Source organism: Mus musculus, chromosome 6 (assembly GCF_000001635.26).
Source record: "Mus musculus strain C57BL/6J chromosome 6, GRCm38.p6 C57BL/6J".
Lineage (NCBI taxonomy): Eukaryota > Metazoa > Chordata > Mammalia > Rodentia > Muridae > Mus > Mus musculus.
The window spans coordinates 12,397,715-12,419,575 of record NC_000072.6 but is presented as its reverse complement, the minus strand read 5'-3'; the positions used below and the strand labels follow the sequence as shown (position 1 = coordinate 12,419,575).

Below are 21,861 nucleotides of genomic sequence, written 5' to 3'. Positions count from 1 at the left end.
GTTCATAAAATATTAATTAAATGTTCTGTTGGTAACTTGTTTTATCACTGTGTACAAAACGCATCACAAAACAACCTGAAGGACAGAATTAATTCTTTGGGCTCGCAGTTTTAGGGATTTAAATCCATGCTCTTTTATTCTACTGATTCGGGGCTGATTATGACGCTGAATAGCACATCACAAGGAGAAAGGGGCTGTTCGCTTTCGGGTGGACAGGAAGCAGAGAAGAACTGCAGAGAGCTTACAGTCCCGAAGACATGCCTTTCCCCGGGTCACACAGTTCCTCAATCCAGATGCCATCTCCTAATGTGGCGCCCCCTGCTGGGGACTAATCGTTCAGTCATAAGCCTGTGGGGAGCATTTCCTATTCAAATGGCAAACGTTAGTTTTTAAGTAACTTCTACAGTCTGGGGGCAAAAAGGCAGAGTGTTTTTATACTGCAAAGCAAGCAGCTCTTTAGCTGGAGACTCACAGAGACTGCTGCTGACGTGGAAGCAGGTTGACATACCTTCTTCTGTCTACACATGCTCTATTTATCACCATTCTTCTCTTTCCCCCATATGGCCATTTTCAGCAAGGCATGGTGATTCTATTCTATCATTGATATTTCCTTGCTATTTTCAACGGAAAAAATATTTTTCAAAACAGAGAAATGTGGATTGTTGTATAAACACAACTTCTCTGGCTGACTCAAAAGCATTTGTAGACAAATCTGTGAATTGGTTCATGAAAACATTGATATATGCTATAGTCCTCTACCACTGTTTGTAAATCATTTCAGAATTGAACAAGTAATCAGAAGGTCAACATAATTTATGATGTTCTTCATTGTACATTAATATTATAATTATAAAACTCACTTATAAGAAGACACTGTACTTTCAGTAATGATCTTGATTTTTATGTCTATGCTTCTGAAAATTTTAAAAAAATCATTTATTTGATGATTTATGTGTCTGTTTATAGGTTTATATTTTTCTATAGTTTTAACATTTCACCATGTCCTTTTTTTCGTTTCATTTTTAATTAATAGTTAATAAAAATAGTCTGATTTTACTGGACACCTGCCTTTTTAAAAATCACTCATTGAGATGGACTTAATAAAAATAAACCATTGGTGGTCATGTGTTTCCCAGGAGAAGAAGTGGACAGACAGCTCTGCAGAGACGCAATCTTTCCTATCCCTGTGGCCTGTGATGCTCCATGCCCGAAGGACTGTGTGCTCAGTGCGTGGTCCTCGTGGTCCTCCTGTTCGCATACCTGCTCTGGGAAAACCACAGAAGGGAAACAGACCCGAGCCCGGTCAATTTTGGCCTATGCAGGTGAAGAAGGTAAGGTCTCCATTCTCGGATGTGACTGTTTTCTAGAAATTGATGATAATTTACATTGTGTATCCTGTTTAAGATGACATTTTATGAAAATGGGTTGTCAGAAATCCAGCAGTGAATGATATTTAATATCTCCCTGTGTAGTTTGATTCTCTTCTTAATAATTAATCTTCAAAATGGATCTTTAAAAGAGGGTTTAAACAAAGGGTTTTTTAAAACGCATTTGATTTTTTTCACCTAATAATTCAGGGTCTTTCTACTCCAAAGTATACAAAGGAAAAACAAAGAAACAAAAAACAATATATCAAGAAATGGGTTAAAAAAAATCCAAGCATTTCATTGTTTTTCTTCTATTTCTGTAGTTGGATTTATCCTTTGGCACTGTAATATCTCATAAAATTATCACATATGAGTAATAAGTATGTATTTATTTATTTATTTTATTGGATATTTTCTTTATTTCAAATGTTATCTCTTCTCCCAGTTTCTGCCTAGGAAACTCCCTATCCCCGCCCTGCTTCTATGAGGGTGTCCCCCACCCACACGCTCATGCCTCCCCACCATGGCATTCCCCTATACTGGGTCATTGAGCCTTCACAGGACCAAGGGCCTCTCCTCCCATTGATGACCAAAAACACCATTCTCTGCTACATAGGCGGCTGGAGCCATGGGTCCCTCCATGCGTACTCTTTGGTTGGTGGTTTAGTCCCTGGGAGCTCTGGGGGGTCTGGTTGGTTGTCATTTTTGTTCTTCCTATGGGGTCACAAACCCCTTCAGCTCCTTCAGTCATTTCTCTAACTCCTCGATTGGAGTTCCTGTGCTCAGTTCAATGGTTATTTTTCACTTTTAGCATGGCTATTGCTTGTCTGACACTGTGTGTGTCTTCTACCATTCGTATTCTTGAGCACAGGCTCTGAGACCCACAGGACTCGAGCTTGGATTCACCCTAAGGGTGAATAAGGCATGTTTGTCACAGATCACAGCTCACCTGCAAACTTTATTTCCAAGAAGTACAGACACTAGTCTCCTCTGAGCTGCTCTGCAAATGCTAATCTGTCCTCTGTGTGACTGGGTAAGACAAGGTCACACTTTTGTTTTTCTGTAAAGGAGGAGGGGAGGGGGAAGAACACAGGAGCCAAATTCTTTCACACCAAGGTGCACTCTCTTTGTGCAATGAGATTGCGGCACTGCAGCATCCCACACTAAATGACATTTATTCACGTTTAGGACAGAGAGATCACAATGTCTCTTTATAATAAGGATACATACCTATGAATCCCTGAAATTAACTGGATTTTATTGATTATGTTATTTCTGCCCCTTTTTATTGTTATTTTCAAGTGATTTGCTGATAATAACTCCTAATCTTATTTAGTCATACTTGCTATTACTTTACATAGTAACTATGAATATTCTGTAATTACCTTGGCTTTAATACACAAGTACAACATATAACATATAGTAAGTAACAATTTGGGAAAATTCTTAACTTTTATAGTGTCTTCAAGTATTTCCCACTACAAATATAACTGCAAAGAAAGTAGAAAACCTTTTAAAAAGTAGAAACTTTAGAGAAAAAATTACTTTTCTGTGTTTTCAAGATCAATCCCAGCTTGAATAGACTACCTTCAGACTTCAAACTCTATCAGCTCAGGTTACATCTTGGGTTTCATTAAAATTAGATCTGTGGTCACCCTGCTTCCTGTAAACCCATTACACTCTGCAGAGATTTGCTCCGTGACTAGTAATGAGTGACTTTTCACCCCCCATGAGCCACATAGCAAGGATTTTGCTGAGTCTGTAAAACTGCAACAGATCATTATGTCTGTAGATGGGACAGTTCACACTGAAAGGTCTTGAATGTTTTAAAGGCAGAAATTCATAGTTAGTATTTGATGCATATCACCCACTTAATTTCAAATGGTGAGACTTCAATAATTTTTAATTAAGTCTAGTAGCTGCATCATAAGCCAGTCACCCTGGCCAGGGTGTAGATGTTTGAGTAGTATACTGTAAGTGCATGGACCTAAACAAGTAGAAAGAAGACTGGAATTTCTGTAAGTAAACATCTTACTCTTTGTCTCTGTCAATGACATTTACAAAAAACCAGTATGACTTTGAGACACTTAAGAAAGATCTCATCTGCAAATTAAATGACTGTAGTACCTGTTATTTGCTGGAGATGAAAATAGCATTTTATTTTATGGGGAATGAGATTGCTACAATACTGAATTTTTCAATGTGGTTTCTATTTTCTTTCTGAGAAAACCACACCTATAGAAGTCTTAAATTGTGTTTTCTTATCAATGTTATTGCACACAAGTAGTTATTTTATTAGTCTACCAACATTTGAGCATGGAATGTATCACAGATTTTTTTAATGGAAAACACTGTGATAATTGTATAGAAAAAACATAAAATAAAATTGATATGTAGTGTTTGGAGATGAGATTATATAATGTTCTAAAAACATCCATGCACAGAGCAAGTGCATGGGTGTGGCAGTCCTTGTAATGCAGCAAAAAGTCAGGCATGTGTGCTAGGAACTGAAACACAGCTCTGTGTTCTGCCTATGAGCTCTGTTCCCAGACCCAGGTCTTAGCTTCTAATTCTATTTTATGATAACCATAACTTACTGAAATTCTAGGCCAGAAGGTAGCCTTATCTTCAAGGAATCTTACCAACACAACAAAATAGAATCCTTCAGAAAAAAAATTATATTTTGTGACTTGTCAAAGAGTAACCTATAACTTCAATAGCCTACATTGAAAAAATGGAAAGATTATATAGGAAACTTATTAAATGTAGCTACGCCAAAAAGACAAGGGGCCTAACCTTTAGCCAGTTTTTCTGGTCATTAACACAAATGAGGGCTCAACAGGGCAAAAGTTATGGCTAGTTAAGAGGTACACATAGTTAAACCCCCGACAAGATATCAGTCTGGTTTATAATGATCCCAGTCTGCTCTGGTAAGATCCTGAAAAAGTCCTTATTTTGTGAAGCACCACCACCATCACCATCCAGAGATGATTGCTTTTATTTTTGTGGCAGTTATCCTCTCTCTGCACTGGAGTATTTGCTTTCAGTTAGGGAGAGGCAGTCCCATCTCTGGGTGTCCCATATGGAAGGAATCATGCTCTAGTAAGGGGAGCTGGAGAGATAGTTCAGCAGTTAAGAGCACTTACTACTCTTCCAGAGGACCAAAGTTCCTGGCATCCACATTGGACACTTCATAACTACTTGTAACTCTATCTAGGGAAACTAAAACCTCCTCCTGATCCCCCCAGGCACCAACACATGATGATATGCACACATACATATAAATTACAAAGAGAGAAGTCTTTAAAACAAAGACATCTTGCTTAATCTAGTTATGCAAGTAATTGTGAGTAATAGCAACTCCAAATCCCGTCTCCTCAATGTTCTACAATAACAACATGGCATCACTTCTGGGATACCTTGTCAGAATTGTATGAATAGAATCTTACGAAGGATCAGAAAATCATTACATAATTAAATAGAGTGAACATGAATCTCCAGAATTGCCTACTAAAATTAGGAAAGTAGAGAAGAAACATTTCCAATTAAAGGAGACAAACAATTAACAAGACACCTAAATGTGATACTGGATTCTGAAGTAAATCCTATTTGAGAAGAGTTGGAAGTTTGAATGGGGCTGAGGGTACTAGATGTATTTATGTATGGGGAGATGGCTTACTTATAGGAAGTGTACACCAAATTGTCCAGAGCACTGAATCTCATTCATCAGTTTCTTACAAATGGTCAAGGAAAATAATTCTGTGCTACAATTATGAAATTAACTCAAAAGAATTTAAAAGAAAATAAAAGAATGAAAATTGTTTATTTTCTTTCCATATAATATTAGATAACTTTATATACCATAGTATCAGAAATACACAAAAAACATCTGTAAAGCAATTCATACTGAAATATTATTAGGAATCCAAATCACAAGTGGAAGCATCTTGACATGAACATAGAAAAAAGTTGACTGGAATTCTTTAACTTAAACCAGGTAAAGGAAGAGTTTGCTGAAGAGAGCTCTGTGGGGAAGTGTGTGCCCTGCAAAGATGAGGGCCATCCCCAAAACTCTTGAAAAGGAATCTAGGTGTTGTGGAGTTAGCCAGTATCCCAGAGATAAGGAGGCAGAGTCAGATGGATGTCCGTGGCCTACTCGATGGCCATCATCACCTAAGCATTGAGCTTTAGTCTCAGTGAAAGCTTGTCACAAACACGAGGTAGACTGCTCTGGAGGAAGACAGACAGACAAACAGACAGACAGACAGAGAGACACATGAGAAGGGACTTGAGACCATCCAGGGGTCAGATTTTTACACCTTATTTTCTACGTACATAAAATTTCAACAAACTTCATTTGTGAAACTAACAGTGATGTGCATGTATCCTCACTAGTGAAAAGTGAGAAAATATTTGTTTGCAAAGTTCAAAGTGACCTGATATAACTTCCTTTGACAAATGTCAGCGTGCCTTTATATCTGCTATGTGCAGAGAATAGATGCAGACTGAAACAGAATTAGGCCAATTTTCTCAAATAATTAGAAGCCTTTGGAAATCATACTTTACAGTGAAAAACATGGAAGAAGTAATAGTTCTATTTTCTGAACTGTAATATTTTCATGTTTTACAGTTTAGTGATTTTGATTATTAGAGCCACAGAGCAGCTGTGTTTCTTAGAGAATTCAAACAAACCACAGATCCAGGATGTGTGTGGATGTGAACATCACTTGATGTCTAAGTAGACGGTATCACGTCCTCATCGCCTTGCTTCTGAGGATGTGAGAAAGCTGCACAGTAAGGACTCTCCTTCCCCTTTCTGCCAATGAGCTTTAGGATTCAGTTCCCTTCAGGTGTGTCCTGGACCTGCTCATCTTGATGCCAGCAGTGGTCAGTCAAGAGAGGGCCTATGCTGCAACAGAAGGTGACAGCAGAAGCACAGGCGTCACTTGTTCCTAATGCATACCCCATCCCCTTCCTTATATTACACACATTTACTTTCTCATATGAATGCTACACTCTGACTGACAGTCAACAAGGTCATGCCTGGGTGAACTCTTTTGTATTTATTTTGACTTTTGCTTAGATAAAATGATCTCTTCTTTCTCATCTCAGAAAATTGCTTTATTCTAGTTCTTCTTAGTTCATCTAAATGCATCCTTCTTCCAGTCCTTTTAAGTCTCTAAATCACAATGAATCTTACTTCTTTCAATCTTTATCATATTACATCTCAATATAATTCTGACATTACTTTTAGAATGCTCCTCTCGTGTATGTTTGTCTCACTCACTCTACCCCTCCTGCTTCTCTTCCTTACCAATCACAAAATCCTTGACTGTAGTGAACTACTTCTAAACCCTCTGGTGTCCCATGAAGCCCCACACTTAAATGTTGTACATTATATGCTACATATAGATATCCAGTTACCATATTATATAGGGCTCTTTTTAAATCTATCCTATCAGTTGTAAATATGTCAATACCACAAACAGCAATTCCATGACTCTGACAATGTGTGTAATAAAAAAGCTTTTGCAAGGCTGCTGTGGGTAAGAATAGTTATGTTTTATTTGATATAGTCTGATTGTTTTCTGTGTATGTAGAGCATATGTGTGTGTTATATGTACACGGGTATTTGCACATAACTTGATTTTTTCTGTGTATATAAAGCAGATGCATGTGTGGGGTTTTTGTGTGGATGTGTGAGGCTATGCATGCATGGAAACCTAAAGAAGACGTCAGGTCCCCCGCATTATCACTATTTGTATATGATTGAGAGGGTCTTTTGATAAAACTGGGTCTGGGCTGGTGGCCTGGCCCAGCCACCTAACCACCCTCTTGTCTCAGTTTCTTGCCTCACAGTGCTGAAGTTGCTGAATCATGCAGCCAAATGCAGCATTTCATATCAATTCTATAATTTGAATTCGAGCCTTCACATTAACAGCAAGTATCCATATTTTTGAGTCATCTCCCTAGCCCAATGCATCTGGTTTTAATATAGCAGTTTTATCTAAGAGCTGGCACATTTATATGTACACAAAAGTTTGTTTCTTCCCTTTTATTGAAAATAGATTTTTCTCAACCTTTGCCTCTCGCAGCTCCTCCCACCTCCTCTCTAAATGTTTATTTATGGAATGGAATTTCTTTCATGTCCAGTAAAGTCTTTCCTGATGCCACAATGATAGAAGATCTAAGTAGCAGTTTGAGTGTAAAGCATTTTACACATAAGAGGACGTTTTCACACTTATTGCTAATTTTGTCATAGTTCACATTTTATAACTTTCCATGACTGTGGAAATGCTCCCAAAGGGAATATTATATCTCCCATAAATAATAGATATTTTCAACATTATATTTATCAGTTTTTCTAACATAAAATTGTTCCCCAACCAATGCAGTGATGCTACAATGACTGCTTCTCCAAACTAGACTTTCAAACTTGCAATATTGTAATAATTAAGACCACACTGGGGCTTATCTGTGCCAGGATCCTATATCAGATTCAAAATGCTGATGTGGATTTAATGTGGATTAGGGCGAGAAAATAAATAGCCTTTATGTCTATAAACTTAACAAGCTATCTTGCAGTTTCTCGACATATGCTGATGGTGTAGAAGTTTTTTTTTTTTCCTTATCATTTTTCCTCCAAAACCAACCAGTCAATTCAAGTGTCAAAAGCAATTTAGAACTTTAAAATCGGTTTCAACAGGATACTTATTCTTATAATGAAAACAGTGTAGGTACAGAAATTTAATGTTTGATCAGCAATTTTACGATTACATGTGAAGAAACGGTTAAATAAGTGTATATAATCATTGTATGATTATATAGCATATAATAATATATGTATGATTATGTGCATTTGTTAATGTTGACTACATCTAGCACCCAGAGGAAGGCTCTCGAGGCATGCTCTCTTATTTCTCCCCAATCCAATTAGCATGGTTTAGAATTCAGTGTATTCAACTCCTAAACTTCCTTCCCTGGGCTGCCAAGGTCACCCAGCTGTATGATAGCAGACAGCATATAACATGTGACAGATGTCTTCACCGTCGTGAAGAAGGGACACTAATGAAAATGTTCAGAACAGGCAAGTCTGAAACCACATTCAACAGTGCATAAATGACTCTAAATTGTTATTAACAAACTGCCAATTGATTAAACTTCTGATCAGAGGGAAGTTTGCAAATATAGCTTTGTCATCCCTGGAGAGCATCTCTGTTGTTGCCACTTGAATCAAATCATCAATGAAATGAGTAATGAAATTCACTAAGCCCCGCCTTTAATAATACATTAAAAGAATGTATGATCTTCCTAAATTGCTTATTAATATAGTGGCCACATCATTTCAAATGCTTGCATTTACATACCCAATAATTTTTATTCATGTGACAGTTGTAAATTCAGATTAAGACTCCACCTCTCGAGTTCATACCCTAGGGTTGACACATAATGAGTTCAGAATGTTAACCTTCTCACCACAGTCCACTAATTAAAGATGTGTCTATCATACCTTTAACATCCTCAGCATTATTTCTTTGTACCTTGAATGCATTCTTGAAAGGCATCAGCAAAGCAAAAACTATGACATACTTGCCACCACTTATAGTGATAGTGAGCATTGCTGTTCTGGCTGTAAATAACAGTCTCAAATATGTGAAAGGGGATGCAATCAAAACCAGCTAAATAATACTTGAGGAAAAAGGAAATGCTAGTTATTTGATGAAGGCTTTTAATATATCCTGTGGTGCCGTTAAGAATCCAATAGGACTGGGGATCTGTCTCCATGATAGAAGCCTTGCCTAGCACATGACAAAGATCATGTATTCCTTTCCTGGGGACTAACAGGAAAAGAATGTAACAGCATCAAAATCTACAGGCAGGCTTTAGTATCCTAGAAGAGAATTCTGTCAATCACAATGGACAACTTTTTTATTTGTTGTATGTATGGGCTGGGGCAGGTGGTTTACATTTGAGGGCTGTCCTAAAGCACTAGACCCCCTGGAGCTGGAGTTATAGGCAGGTGTGAGCCTCTTGATATAGGAACTGAGAACCAAATTTGGATCTCAACATATGCTCTTAATGGCTGAACTATCTCTCCAGATCCTAGGATATATCTTTATAAAATGCTTACGTTAGGTATAAGATGGCTAAGAGGGTAAGGCACTTGCCCCCAAGTCTGATGACCTGAGTTCAATCTGGGCCCCATATGGTGAAAAAGACGACTGACTTCCATGATGTCGCCTTTGACCTTGCTATGGCATGTGCATGTCCCTTCCCAATACCCTCAAACATGCAAACTCACAAATAAATATAATAATTTTAATTAAAATTATCTGCTATTGCCAATTCCTTTGGTGTCACAAATGATGATACTATAAAGAATACAGATTTTAATGTGAATGAATTCAAACTGACTCAAGGAATCTTAAACTTCTCTATTCCCTGAATAGAGAACTTTAAAACTATCCTTTATTGTACAATTTGCAAAAGTATAATACAAAACAGAGATGGATTTAAGTCATAGAAAGCTGTTTAAATAATTATGCAAAATTAGCCTTAAGCAGAAAGTATTGTTTGTTAGTTTAATTTTAAACCATTTCTTTTTCTTCGGAATATATAAAGTGAAGGTGAACTGAACTGCCAATGACATCATAATTTTGAACAAATATTACTACCTTATCATTTTTTATTAATACTCCAGAAGACTCTAAGCTCTTACCCACCTTTAACAGACTCACTTGCTACCACCCTTAGCACTAATACATTCAAGCAAGCACTACTTAAAACTTTGGATTAAGACTTTCAGTTTAGAAAATGATTCTTGCAAACTCATTCAGACATTCTTATCCATGGCTTGAAGTTGTCTGTTGCTTGTGGTTAACAATACTATGGGTTTCCTAGCACCTGATGTTGGATTTCTCTCAAGAAATTTCTCCTTAATGTCCTGGATTTTTTTCACTATCTAATATATATTCTGTATGCTTTGTATTTTATGCTAGAGCCTGCAAAAGAGTAATTTGACCTTTTGAAGTAGTGTGCTGGTTCCATGCTATGGGCCTACTGAGTGGTAATCGTCATTGTTATCAGCCATGCAAATTCCTGGGGGAACAGAGAATGATGAAGTTCCTGTTGGCTTTCCATCTAATCTGTTGTCATTGTCCACTTTTGTAGGTGGAATTCGCTGCCCTAACATCAGTGCTTTGCAAGAGGTGCGCAGCTGCAATGAGCATCCTTGCACTGTGTACCACTGGCAAACTGGTCCCTGGGGTCAGTGTATAGAGGACACATCGGTGTCATCCTTCAATACGACCACAACATGGAATGGGGAGGCCTCATGTTCTGTGGGCATGCAGACACGAAAAGTCATCTGTGTGCGAGTCAACGTGGGCCAAGTGGGACCTAAGAAGTAAGGACTTGAGAATGACAGTGGTAAATCTTGCGGTTAGCCACACAGAGGACTGGCTGGGCTCTGCTTGCTTCATTAAATGGAGTTTTCTGATGCTTGTCATAATTTTTCCTCATAAGAAGATATGTTTGCTTTCAGTGTTAGTTGCTGATAAAGCTGTAACTACTTCTGAGTCTTGTACCTAGGATCCATAAATTCTGTAGAAACCTTTCTATCTGGTCACCACTTCCAATTCTCTTGTAGCACAGTCTGCTTTTATTAAGCTATTGAGGTAAAGAAAGAGGTGCTTGCTCTAGGCTTGTCTGATCAATAATGACAGGATACAAAGTCCTAGCTGTGGAGGTCATCTGTGACCTACTGTATATCCCTAGGCTTGGAGGTCGACAATCTATTTAACTGAGTAAAAGCCATCTTATGATCTGACTTCCATTTGCCCACACAATACTATAGCACTGGTAGTAAGGCCAAACATATTTTTTCTGTGGTAAAACCAGCAACTGTTTACTTTCAATAGAGAAACTTGGGACAAGATAGCTGTTATAGTTAGTAGAAAATTCATCCGTTTCTTATGGGTTAAGAAGATGGTAACAAGGAAGAAAAAAAAAAAACAGACTTGAGGTGTTAAGAGTGCCTTATGCTAATGATAAGCAAAAAATGAGTAATGGTATAAAGAGGATGATAATCAATTCTTATAGAAAAATTAAGACATTTTCTAAAAAAAAATATTTCATGGGGACATGCTATTAATTTTTTAAACAGCATAACTTTCCTAGTAATTCAAATGTCCTTAGCCATATGGAACATAGACAGTAGAACCAACATGTTTGGCATAGTTCTCACTATGGCCTTGCATTTCCCAAATTATTAGCTTTGATTTTCAAAGTCAACTGAAAAGATTATATAATGAAATGGTATGTTCTTCAGTGCCTTTAGCTCTTCGGCAATGTTGTGGATGCATACAAGGCATCCAGGTTACTCTCTCTTCTTCTTATCCTCTTTTAGCCACTTCACAATTGCATTACATACCCTTCTCCCTCTCTGCACTTTTCCAGAGACATGATTTTAAGTTTTGTTTTAGGAAATATTCCAAGGGGATGAGAATTATTTATCTGACATATGGAAAACCCCAGCGGTTATAAACAAGAGACCCATTAAGCACTTTTATCTGGCTAGCATTCCAGATATTCGAGATGTTTAGATTCATGGTGTAGTTATTTATGTCATTTGATATTTCCGAATATACTTGAAAATGTATACCAAAGAGACCATTCTTCACACTTCATCTGGCAAACCCCAAACCAATATGTTAATAGAAATTATACCCAGGTTGTTATTAATTTGACTCAGGAAATTAATTTGCAATGTACTAAAATGCAATGGTGCTAACAGCAGCGGGGGTAAAATTTCCATGTCTGGAGGAGCCTGGATCTTGCTGAGATTAGAGCAGAGAGAGAAGTGCTGCTCACTCGACCAGGATGAGCGATGTTATACTGATTCGTGAAGGCTTCCTCTCTCTGTTTGCAGGCCTTTCCAAAGTGGCAACTTAGAGCTACTACAAAATAAAATACTGTTCCGGGGTTAAGGGTGTATATGTGACCAAGGACCTCTGTGTAGAAGATCTGATGGATCTAGTCTCATGAGGTCATGCAGTAAGAAGTGTGTCCTGATGCATCATATCAGACAACCACAGTAATCCAGCAAAAAACTTACGATGTGGCTTCAGCTGTTTTTCAATGATCTAGATGCATGCATAGATTTGTTAGATCATGTCGGGTTCCTTTGCCCTTAAAACGGTAGGAAATTAAATCAAACATATTTAAGTTCAAAAGAGAATGTTATTGCCCTTCTCCTTAAGTCCTAGGTTAAATTCAGTGAATGCTTTCCAATGAAAACCATTTGAAACAGAAATGCAAATAGGAACCTTGTTTTAAACTCTTCTTAATAAAATAGATTACTGGGAGATGGCAAAATCAATGCTATTGATCTTATCTATCCTCCCAAGTAACAAACTTCAACTCCCATCACATCTGTTTAATTTGACCTTGAGTAAGATTGGGAGGGGGGAGGAATCAATTCTTTGATTTAAACCACACATGCTAAATACAAACAGTTCCCGGGAACAGCAGCATGTTGACTGAAACAATTGCCTCACCGAAGGAAGTCGGAATTCATTTTATTGGATGCAGTCTAGGCTGTATAATTTATCTTCGTGTGTTCATTTAGTGACTTTGTTGTTGGTAATTTTGCTCTCCACAGTTAGCCAAGTATCTTGCTGTGGCTATTTCCAAACTAAAAGAATATGTGGAGGGTCAATGACAACACTGTAAATTTCATTGATTTATTTCGGGCTACATATTTGAAGAGGCGGCAGTTGAGTAATGGCCTCCCATTGTTAAAGTTATAAAATGCCTCATTTAAAAGAATTGCTTTCAATGATAATTACTGACCAGTGGCTCCATAATCCCAAAAGAATTCTTTGAATGTTTTTAAATTAAATTATAAGTCCAGTCTTATAAAATTCTAAATTGTAAAATCACATCAATTTCTGTGATTCATACTTAAATATTTTTCCTGCCCAGTGTTCTAAAGACTCAAATTTTTACAATAGAAAAGAGCATCATATCTGTGTGTGAGGAAGGACATGTAGGCAACTAATTACAAAATATGTTGAAAATTAAGTGTCAGTAAATGCTATAAAAATTATTTGAAACAATGGTGTTAACCATTTTACTCACTCACAGTTTAGTTCTTTAAAGGTGACTGATATGCAAGTTAGTCTGACAGCAAACACCTGTCTGTAACCCAGGCACTTAGGAAGCAGAGGCAGGTGGATCTCTGAGTTTGAGGCCAGCCTAGTTCATAGTGAGTTTCCGGTCAGCCAGTGCTACATGGAAGGATCCTGCCACAAAAAAATAAAATAAAAAAAAAATGAGAGAGAGGGGAAGGGAGAGGGACACACACACACACACACACACACACACACACACACACAGAGAGAGAGAGAGAGAGAGAGAGAGAGAGAGAGAGCGCAAACAATCTTGATGGGCTATGTTCAATTCCAGAACCAGCAACTAACCACTGTCACATGTCCTTGCCCACATACATTCTATACACACACATGCATACATACACAGGATTGTAATACTACTATTAATAATTATTATTAGAAAATATTTGTCATGATAGTTTTTGTCCTGTTATGAAATATTTAGCTACAGATACAGGAATTGAATCCTAACATGGGTAATTTGAAATCGTACAAAATTTTTTATTCTGTATATTAGAAACTACATATTTACTAGTAAAAAGATTACCCTAAGGGAAGGATAAGGAAATTATATTTCTTCTAGAGAGCATGAATGTCATTAAGTCTACATATTTGTATGAGTACTCTCGTGCAGGTATCATTGGAGAGAAATAAGTTAGCTGAGTGGCGCTTCATAAAAGCAGCCTTGAAAGCTGAATAACAGAAGCTCATGAGCTGACTGGGATTCATATAGCAACGAAAATTGGAAGGAAATTACGATTCTTGGTTTTGTGGCTTGTTAAAGGCTGACTAATTTCTTTGCTTGTTCCAGGTGTCCTGAAAGCCTTCGGCCTGAAACAGTGAGACCCTGCTTGCTTCCTTGTCGGAAGGACTGTGTCGTGACCCCATACAGTGACTGGACTCCATGCCCCTCTTCATGCAGAGAAGGTACAGAGGATTGATTATGGAGATTCTTCACCTAGAATCCTTATTCAACAGGATGTCTGACTTCTGGAGGAGCAATGTTTGTGATTCTTACACAGAGCCTTGTTGTCCTGGCTTTTCCTGAATGTCAAATCATTCGGATTTCTCCCTAGAAATAGTAATATGTTAGACTACCTGACAAGCAGTAAGTTTTTAGCTAAAAACTCCCTTGATCTTTCATTATATGCCTCAGATTGAAATGATTCTAGATCTTATTAATAAATCTTATCTTTCATCAATCTTGAAAGAATATATACTGGTCTTCTGAAGTTTTAAAGAGAGTTTCCAGTGCCCACCAGCACACATGGCTTCTAAACTACTTACAGGCAAGAAATAGCCCCAGACCAAGTTTGCTAAGGATTCAATTATGTGGCCCAGGGATGGGAATAAAGCAAAGAGAAAAATGGCCAAGCTGTCTCCCTGCCAACACTTAATGTGCCATGAGGCATTTCCAAGACTCTTTCTTCGCTGCCAGGTTTGGTTTTTTGGCTTTTGTGATGTGCAAAGACTTTTTATTATCATGGAAGATCCCGTAATAAATCTTTCATTTCCCTTCAGGACATGGTTCTTTGGCTTTCCCACTGAGAGGGGTTTTCACACTTTCCCTCCCACTTACCCAGTAACAGCACATTTTCTCGGTGTGAAAGATAACATTGCTTTCTGGTTTCCTGTGTGCTCTCTAAACATGTACAGTGACTCGAGGTTTTCCTCCTGTTCATGCATCTTGCTTCCCATGGGAGATTTGTAATTAAGAGTTAATTTCTAGTCAGATATGGTGGCACACACCTTTAATCCCAGCACTCGGGAGGCCGAGGCACTCAGATTTCTGAGTTCGAGGCCAGCCTGGTCTACAAAGTGAGTTCCAGAACAGCCAGGGCTACACAGAGAAACCCTGTCTCGAAAAAAAAAAATTAATTTCTAGCTTAATGACCTTTTCAACTTTCTGAATTTTATTTTAAACCATTTAATATTCTAAAAGTCATAATTCATTATTTTGCAAAATATCATTGTGTATAGTTGAGACAGAAGTTTGGGGAATTTTGTTTGTGCCCAGGAGATAGGACCTCAGTCTGTAGAGCAGGCTCGCATAGTCCTTGGAATTGTTGTGCCTAATGGGTCAGTTTCTGGAATTAGAGGTGTATATAACCACATCTGGGAAATTTATTTTTGTGTTTTATAGAGTACACTGAAATATTGCATCAAATTAAGCTGCTGATTGAGCAAGAAGATATTCTTTTAATTTTTTTTTTAATTTTTGGTAACCTCTTAGTAGCTTTGGGGGGGGGGAGGGTGACTGACATTAATTTGTTGTGTTTGTTTGTTTGTTTGTTTGTTTGTTTTGAGAGACAGTCACTTACTCCATGTTGGCCTTGAACTTACTAACTGGGTGAAGATGATCTTAGAGTTTTCATGTTCCTGGTCTTACTTCCCAAGGGCTGAAATGATAGATACATTGCACATGGGGTTTTTTTGTTAGTATGCTGTTGAAGGTCAAGCCCATTAGCCATTCTGACATGTGAACTATAACTCCCACTCACATTAGCTTTTGTAAAAAGTGTAGTGGTTCAATAAACATTCATTTAACTGTAGAAAGGAGAAAAAAATGTTAGTAACATGAATTTTATAAAAAACAATGCCATTTTCTGATTTTTTAAAAATAGATTTTAAGATCTTATTTCTTTATTTTCCTAAAAGCCACAGAAAATCTGATATTGTTGGTTTGGTCCTTATTAAGTAACATACTTTACTTTTTAGTCTGTGGACTCAGATGTCATTGGTTCTGTTCATTACCTCAGTGATGAAGGATATACATTACATTACACCATATTGCGTTACATGTAAAACATTGTGGGTTTTGTCTGTTTGTTTGGATTCAGGTTTTGGCTTAGGCTATAATAGTTACCTGATCCTGAAGAATAGGCCCAGCACCCTTACATGTGCTCACTATGTGGCAAGTGCTTTAGTTTGGTATGTTGGAAGCAGTCTTTCTGAGAAATTGCTGGGAAACATATTTAATCACCATTGAATAAAACTTTCTTAGAAAATTTGAACTGAATATTAATAATTAGGAGTTTCTTAATCAGGTTATTATTTTCAGTGCTTCAACACTTCATTAAAAGCAATCATTCATCTTTTACTCTGTAGTGTTTTCCAAGTAACTATAATATTTCCAAATATATGGTTTCTGCCGTTAACAAGATCACATTCTGAAGGAACAAGATGTGTGAGGTTACTAGTTTTCTAATCCTTTAATTTGTAGAAAAAAAGAATCATAACTGAGCATGGGGCTCAGTCAAAGAATCAAGGGAGAGAGTAAAGAGAAGCAACTTCACGTGGAAAACGACAACCACGCTACTAACCTATGGTAGAATGTCTAGGCAGGATCCAATTATGATTTAGCCATGCACTTACAAAGAAATTCCTTGACATGGATGTCAGTGTAACTTAATTCATATACAGCAACCTTAATGTGAAAAAAATTAAAAGAAAATAATTGGCTTTCATCAGGGTCAAGACTGTTCCAAGACAATGCAAGAGAAGAGAGATAGCATGCCAAGGAGAGCTATGAGTACTTCTGATATTGGTTGAGTTAAGATGGAAATGAGGTCAAAAACTCAACAATAGATCATAACAAAGTGCTATAAAAATATGTGTGAGCCCCACCAAACTTGAAGCATTTTATTAAGATAAATATTAGGTGAACTTTCAAGTTAGAAAATGGTCAGTATATAAAATGTTTGTACATGAAAGCACAAATGGTTATAACACTGCCTTAACAGAAGACCAAGTAACTGATATGATACAGAGAATGCCCTGCAGTGAATGGAGGCATAATAATTTTCAAGACAGTGATAGAATGGAATGAACTTGTTGCTATCAGAGAAATGAAAGTGGAGCTGAGGTAGAAAGGGAAAGGATTGTAGTGAAGGCTATGTCAAGGGGACTAATTTGTGAAGTATCTTGAACGTTGCTGCTACAAGGTAGATCAATGGGAAATAAGGTTAGTGCCAGAAGCTTAGGATAGTTGGAGAATCGTAAAGGTAAAAGAAAAGATAAAGAAGGGGGAACAACTAATTGCAACTAACCAGCATTTGTCAACGGAAGTGTTGAAGATTTTAATGAAGAAATTGAAAATGAGAAATCAAGTTTATTCCAAATAAATGTATGGATAGAAATGTCAGAGGGCAGAGAGAAATGAGAAATGGTAATAGATTATGCCTGTGAACAGTGCTATGGATCTGAATGATAATGAAGGAACACTTGGCAGCTGGGTTGTTATAATATGCGGTATGGTGGATTTAATTATGTTGATCACTTGGTCATATCTAGTTAATTATTCCTCTAGGTGACAGTTCTTTCTTGAAGCTTCTGTAGTGACAATGACCCTTCTGTATAAGAATGCAGTGGAAACAAGGGGCTCCATTTAGTGATGGATGCTATAGGTAGAAATCTACTTGGCTGGGCAAAGGCTCACTCACTCACTTGGACAGCAGACTAGCTCTATCTGATATCAGTGAAAGTTATATGCTAAGACTTCTAGAAGAAAAAATTTTCAAAGATCATAATCCTTGGCTCTTAGATTTAAAAGTAATAACCAAAACTGTGTATTGAAGAAATAAAAGGGGCTGGGTAATGATAGAGAGAAAATAGTAGAAGATTCTTTGTCCTCCTAAAGAAACTTTTTCTGCTTCCCTGCTGCCTTCTACAACTGTGCACAAGGAGTCTGGGATCACAGATCACAGAAAGCGAGTCCTTTGTTGTGAGAAAAATGAAACACGAGCCTGGGACTAGCTTTTTCACTATTTTGTTATAAAATGACACTAATTCAAGTGACGCTGAAATTGTACTATCAAGCATATAATTAAAATTTTCTTTTGTGTTCAGTAAGAGGCAATGACAAAAAATAACTAATTCTGGAATGGAGTACTTCTTATGAATTTAAATTTTTAGGTAAAGCCTAATTTTATATGTATTTTGTATTTATTAGAACTTGGAGCAGTCCTTCTTCTAAAATCAGTTTAAGGCGTAAAGTTACAAGGTAGTATTACAGAAAATGGAACAAACTTTTTTAGATTTCAAGGAAGAATAAAAACAAGACATTTGAAATTTTATTTATTTCTCATTCCATGATATGCCTTGAAGAAAAAAAAACCACTGTCAACAAAGATCAGAAATTATTCATGAGTAGTCCTCAAGTGGGTGTGTACTTATTAACTTTCAAAAATTATTCCTGAATTTTAAAAAATGAGTACTTTAAAATATAAATTACATCTAGATATAACTTGTTATTCTAATCTATAAGAAGTTGTGAATAAATTTCCTTTTTTCCCATATAGAATCTATAGTTAAAGGTTTATATCCTTATTCAGTCCTAAAGTGAACATACAAGCAGGCACTTAGCTATCACCAGAGAAAAAACATGGATGCCATAATATTTCCTGTGTAACACCATTAAAGTTTTTCTCTGACTGCTACAGCTTTGAAGTGTTCCAGTCTAATCAGGACACAACACTTATCCTATGGAGATAAAAGATTTTGAATGCTGAATAAGAATAAATATAATATTTGTCATTATACCGCCAATTAAAAAAGAAAAATACCCATAGCTTTGATTTGTAACATATAAGTGTATGTATAGTCTGAATAAAAAAAAAAAGATACCAGAGGAATATTGCAAACCTGTATGTTAGATAACATATGTGTTTCAAAGTAGAAACAAGTTAAAAAGAAAGCAACATGTACATTGGAACATGCTTGACTAGTTACCAGGTGACATCTGGAAAGCTGATGCTTAAGGACTTGAGTTTATAAGCTGCCATTGATGCTGAACTCATTATGTTTGCCAATGCCTGTTTCCTTGGCCTTAATCCTGTGTTTGATTTCCTTATGCAAATTAAAAAGCATTAGAAAAAGCATTAGGAGTGACTTCCTCTAAATATTTTGATTATCAGGGAAGCAAAGATTCATATGTTGGTGATCTTTTTCCAAATGAAGAAGATAAACTAAGAGAGAGAGAGAAGGAGGAAGAGACAGAAGGAAGAAAATAAAGAATAAAGAAAATAAAAAATAAAGACTCCTTCCTCAGATGCTAACCAAATAACCAGAAGTATACTTAATTTTCATACTCTTCTTAAAAATATTGATCCTAAGCATATCCTAAAATAAAAGAAATATTCAAAATAATGGAAAGGCGGAAAAAAGTACCAAAGTGGGAAAATACAAAAGGAATGAAGAGAAAGAAAATCACAGTTAATGTAGCCTCCTGTAGTAGAGATGAAAATTAGCTCTGAGATTCCAGTGAGCAAAATCAAAAACGTAAGCACAATGGATTCTGAAAAGCATCAAGAGAAATGAAAATGCTCCTATCTCTAAATAGATAGAGGCGTTCATCACCCGGGCTTGCAACTAGAAGTCCTTTAAACAATACAATAGAGAAATATTAGTGACAAGAAATTACTACTGACATTTCTTAGATCTTCTATGAAATCATATGAAATTTATAAAAATACAGAGCTGGTATTCAAATGTTTATTCTTATAACTAAACATCCACAACAGTGTTCCCAAATATTTCAATTCCTGGTTGCCAGCAATCCCAGTCCCTAATTCCCTACTCCATTAACTACAGTATTCCAATTATTCATTAACATAATTATTGTCATTATAAACATGCTTCACACACAATGGGAATAGTGCTCACAATTTACACTAATACAGAAGCTTAAATTGGGACAAGGCGCACATAGCCATCTACTTTCTTCCTTTCCCCAATTGTTCATCCCAAGCTTCTGAAAGCCTTTTAAAAAGGACTCCCTAACTCAGCTATCAAGAATGTTAGCTTAGTAGTCCTAGATTTAGACTCAGATCTCTACTCTATTGTTGCTGCTTTTAAAGGACTTCTCAGGCACAGTCATTCGGAGTTACTGGGACCTGATCAACATTTCTGTCTGGCACAAGAGTCCTCTGTAAGCATGGCTCCCATCATTTGCCTGCCATTGTATTAAGGGACACCTTGAGTTCATGAAAAAGGATACTGTTATGAGTAAATTTTCACTTTCAAATCATTTTATCTCATAACAACAATGACTTTTGAAATGTTTTGTTTCTTTTCTGATTAAACTTCAGTTATTAAAGGTGGTAAACTTGAAAAAACAGCCCCACTCTTCCTGTAGTCTGTGTATGAAATACTGAACAATCTTGCAAAATCATGTAAATGCAGAAAGAATTATATTATCTGCTGACATAATTCTCTATGTAATTCTTTTCTAAGAGAAATTGTGCTATGTAAGCTACTTGCCTTTAAAAGATATGCATATGGAAAGTTGAAATATAGTGCATCAAAGCTCATAAACTCCTTATTTGTACTTATAATCTAAAAAAATAAATTTGAACATCACTCAGGCAGTAATGCATTCATACTATCAACTTCTTTCTTGAAGGTAAAGCTTACCCTTCTCCAAATTTTTAGAAATAATTTGGAGTTATTTACTTACAGTAATTACTGCTATTTTTGACACTTCCCTAAAAGAGCCTTTCTTTGGAAGCTCCTGTTGTTTCTCTACTGAGAGCACAATGCTCAGAGTGTGGCCTGAATGTAGGTGCTTAACATGAATAATAAATAGCTGGAATAAGCTGTGCATTTCAAATAAAGAGAATAACAAAGAAATAGCACTGTAACATTGACTATATTCTCCTAAGGAAGATTCATAGCAAGTGTATGTGTCCCGTGTGACAAACACAGCTACATGAGATGACATAAGATAAACTTACAGTAAAAGGAAGAATTTAATTAGATCTGTCCTATTTCTCAAGGGGACAGAGTAATATGAAAGAACAATTACTTTGCAAATGCACAGTGGAAGGACCAGCTGACTATAGAACTGTTTCTCTTCATTCTTTACATTTTAAAATGTAACTTGGGTTTTCAATATAAGTGGTCTAAGAGACAAATAGTAAAAGATTAGATGAAATAAGGCCTCTTATTCGGTTATGTCATAGCACATGTTGTTGGAGGCAGAGAATTTTCGTCAACACCAAATTGGTATTGAGAGACTCTGTTATCAGTGCAGTATATGGAGGTTAAAGCGTTGCTTCATCGCAGGAGACTCTGGAGCCAGGAAGCAGTCTCGACAGCGAGTCATCATTCAGCTGCCAGCCAATGGCGGCAAGGAATGCTCAGACCCACTATATGAAGAGAAGGCCTGTGAAGCCCCTCCCACATGTCACAGCTACAGGTAAGGGAGGGAAAAGAGGTAGGTGGGGCACTTGGTAATTTCTGGCTAGATCTTTTCTTTCAGACTGGTACTCCTTCTGACCACTCAGTAGGATACTCGCCCCTGGAGCCACCATTCTGCACCT

General features: G+C 36.9%; 1 protein-coding gene across 1 annotated transcript in view; it reads left to right on the top strand.

The window, feature by feature from the left end:
* Thsd7a (thrombospondin, type I, domain containing 7A) overlaps window positions 1-21,861 on the top strand; it is a 437,646-nt gene that overhangs the window by 329,678 nt on the left and 86,107 nt on the right. Inside the window, exons 7-10 of the mRNA NM_001164805.1 lie at window positions 1,137-1,331; window positions 10,539-10,773; window positions 14,352-14,467; window positions 21,605-21,737. Of these exons, the coding sequence (NP_001158277.1) occupies window positions 1,137-1,331; window positions 10,539-10,773; window positions 14,352-14,467; window positions 21,605-21,737 (679 nt within the window). The remainder of the gene's footprint in view (window positions 1-1,136; window positions 1,332-10,538; window positions 10,774-14,351; window positions 14,468-21,604; window positions 21,738-21,861) is intronic.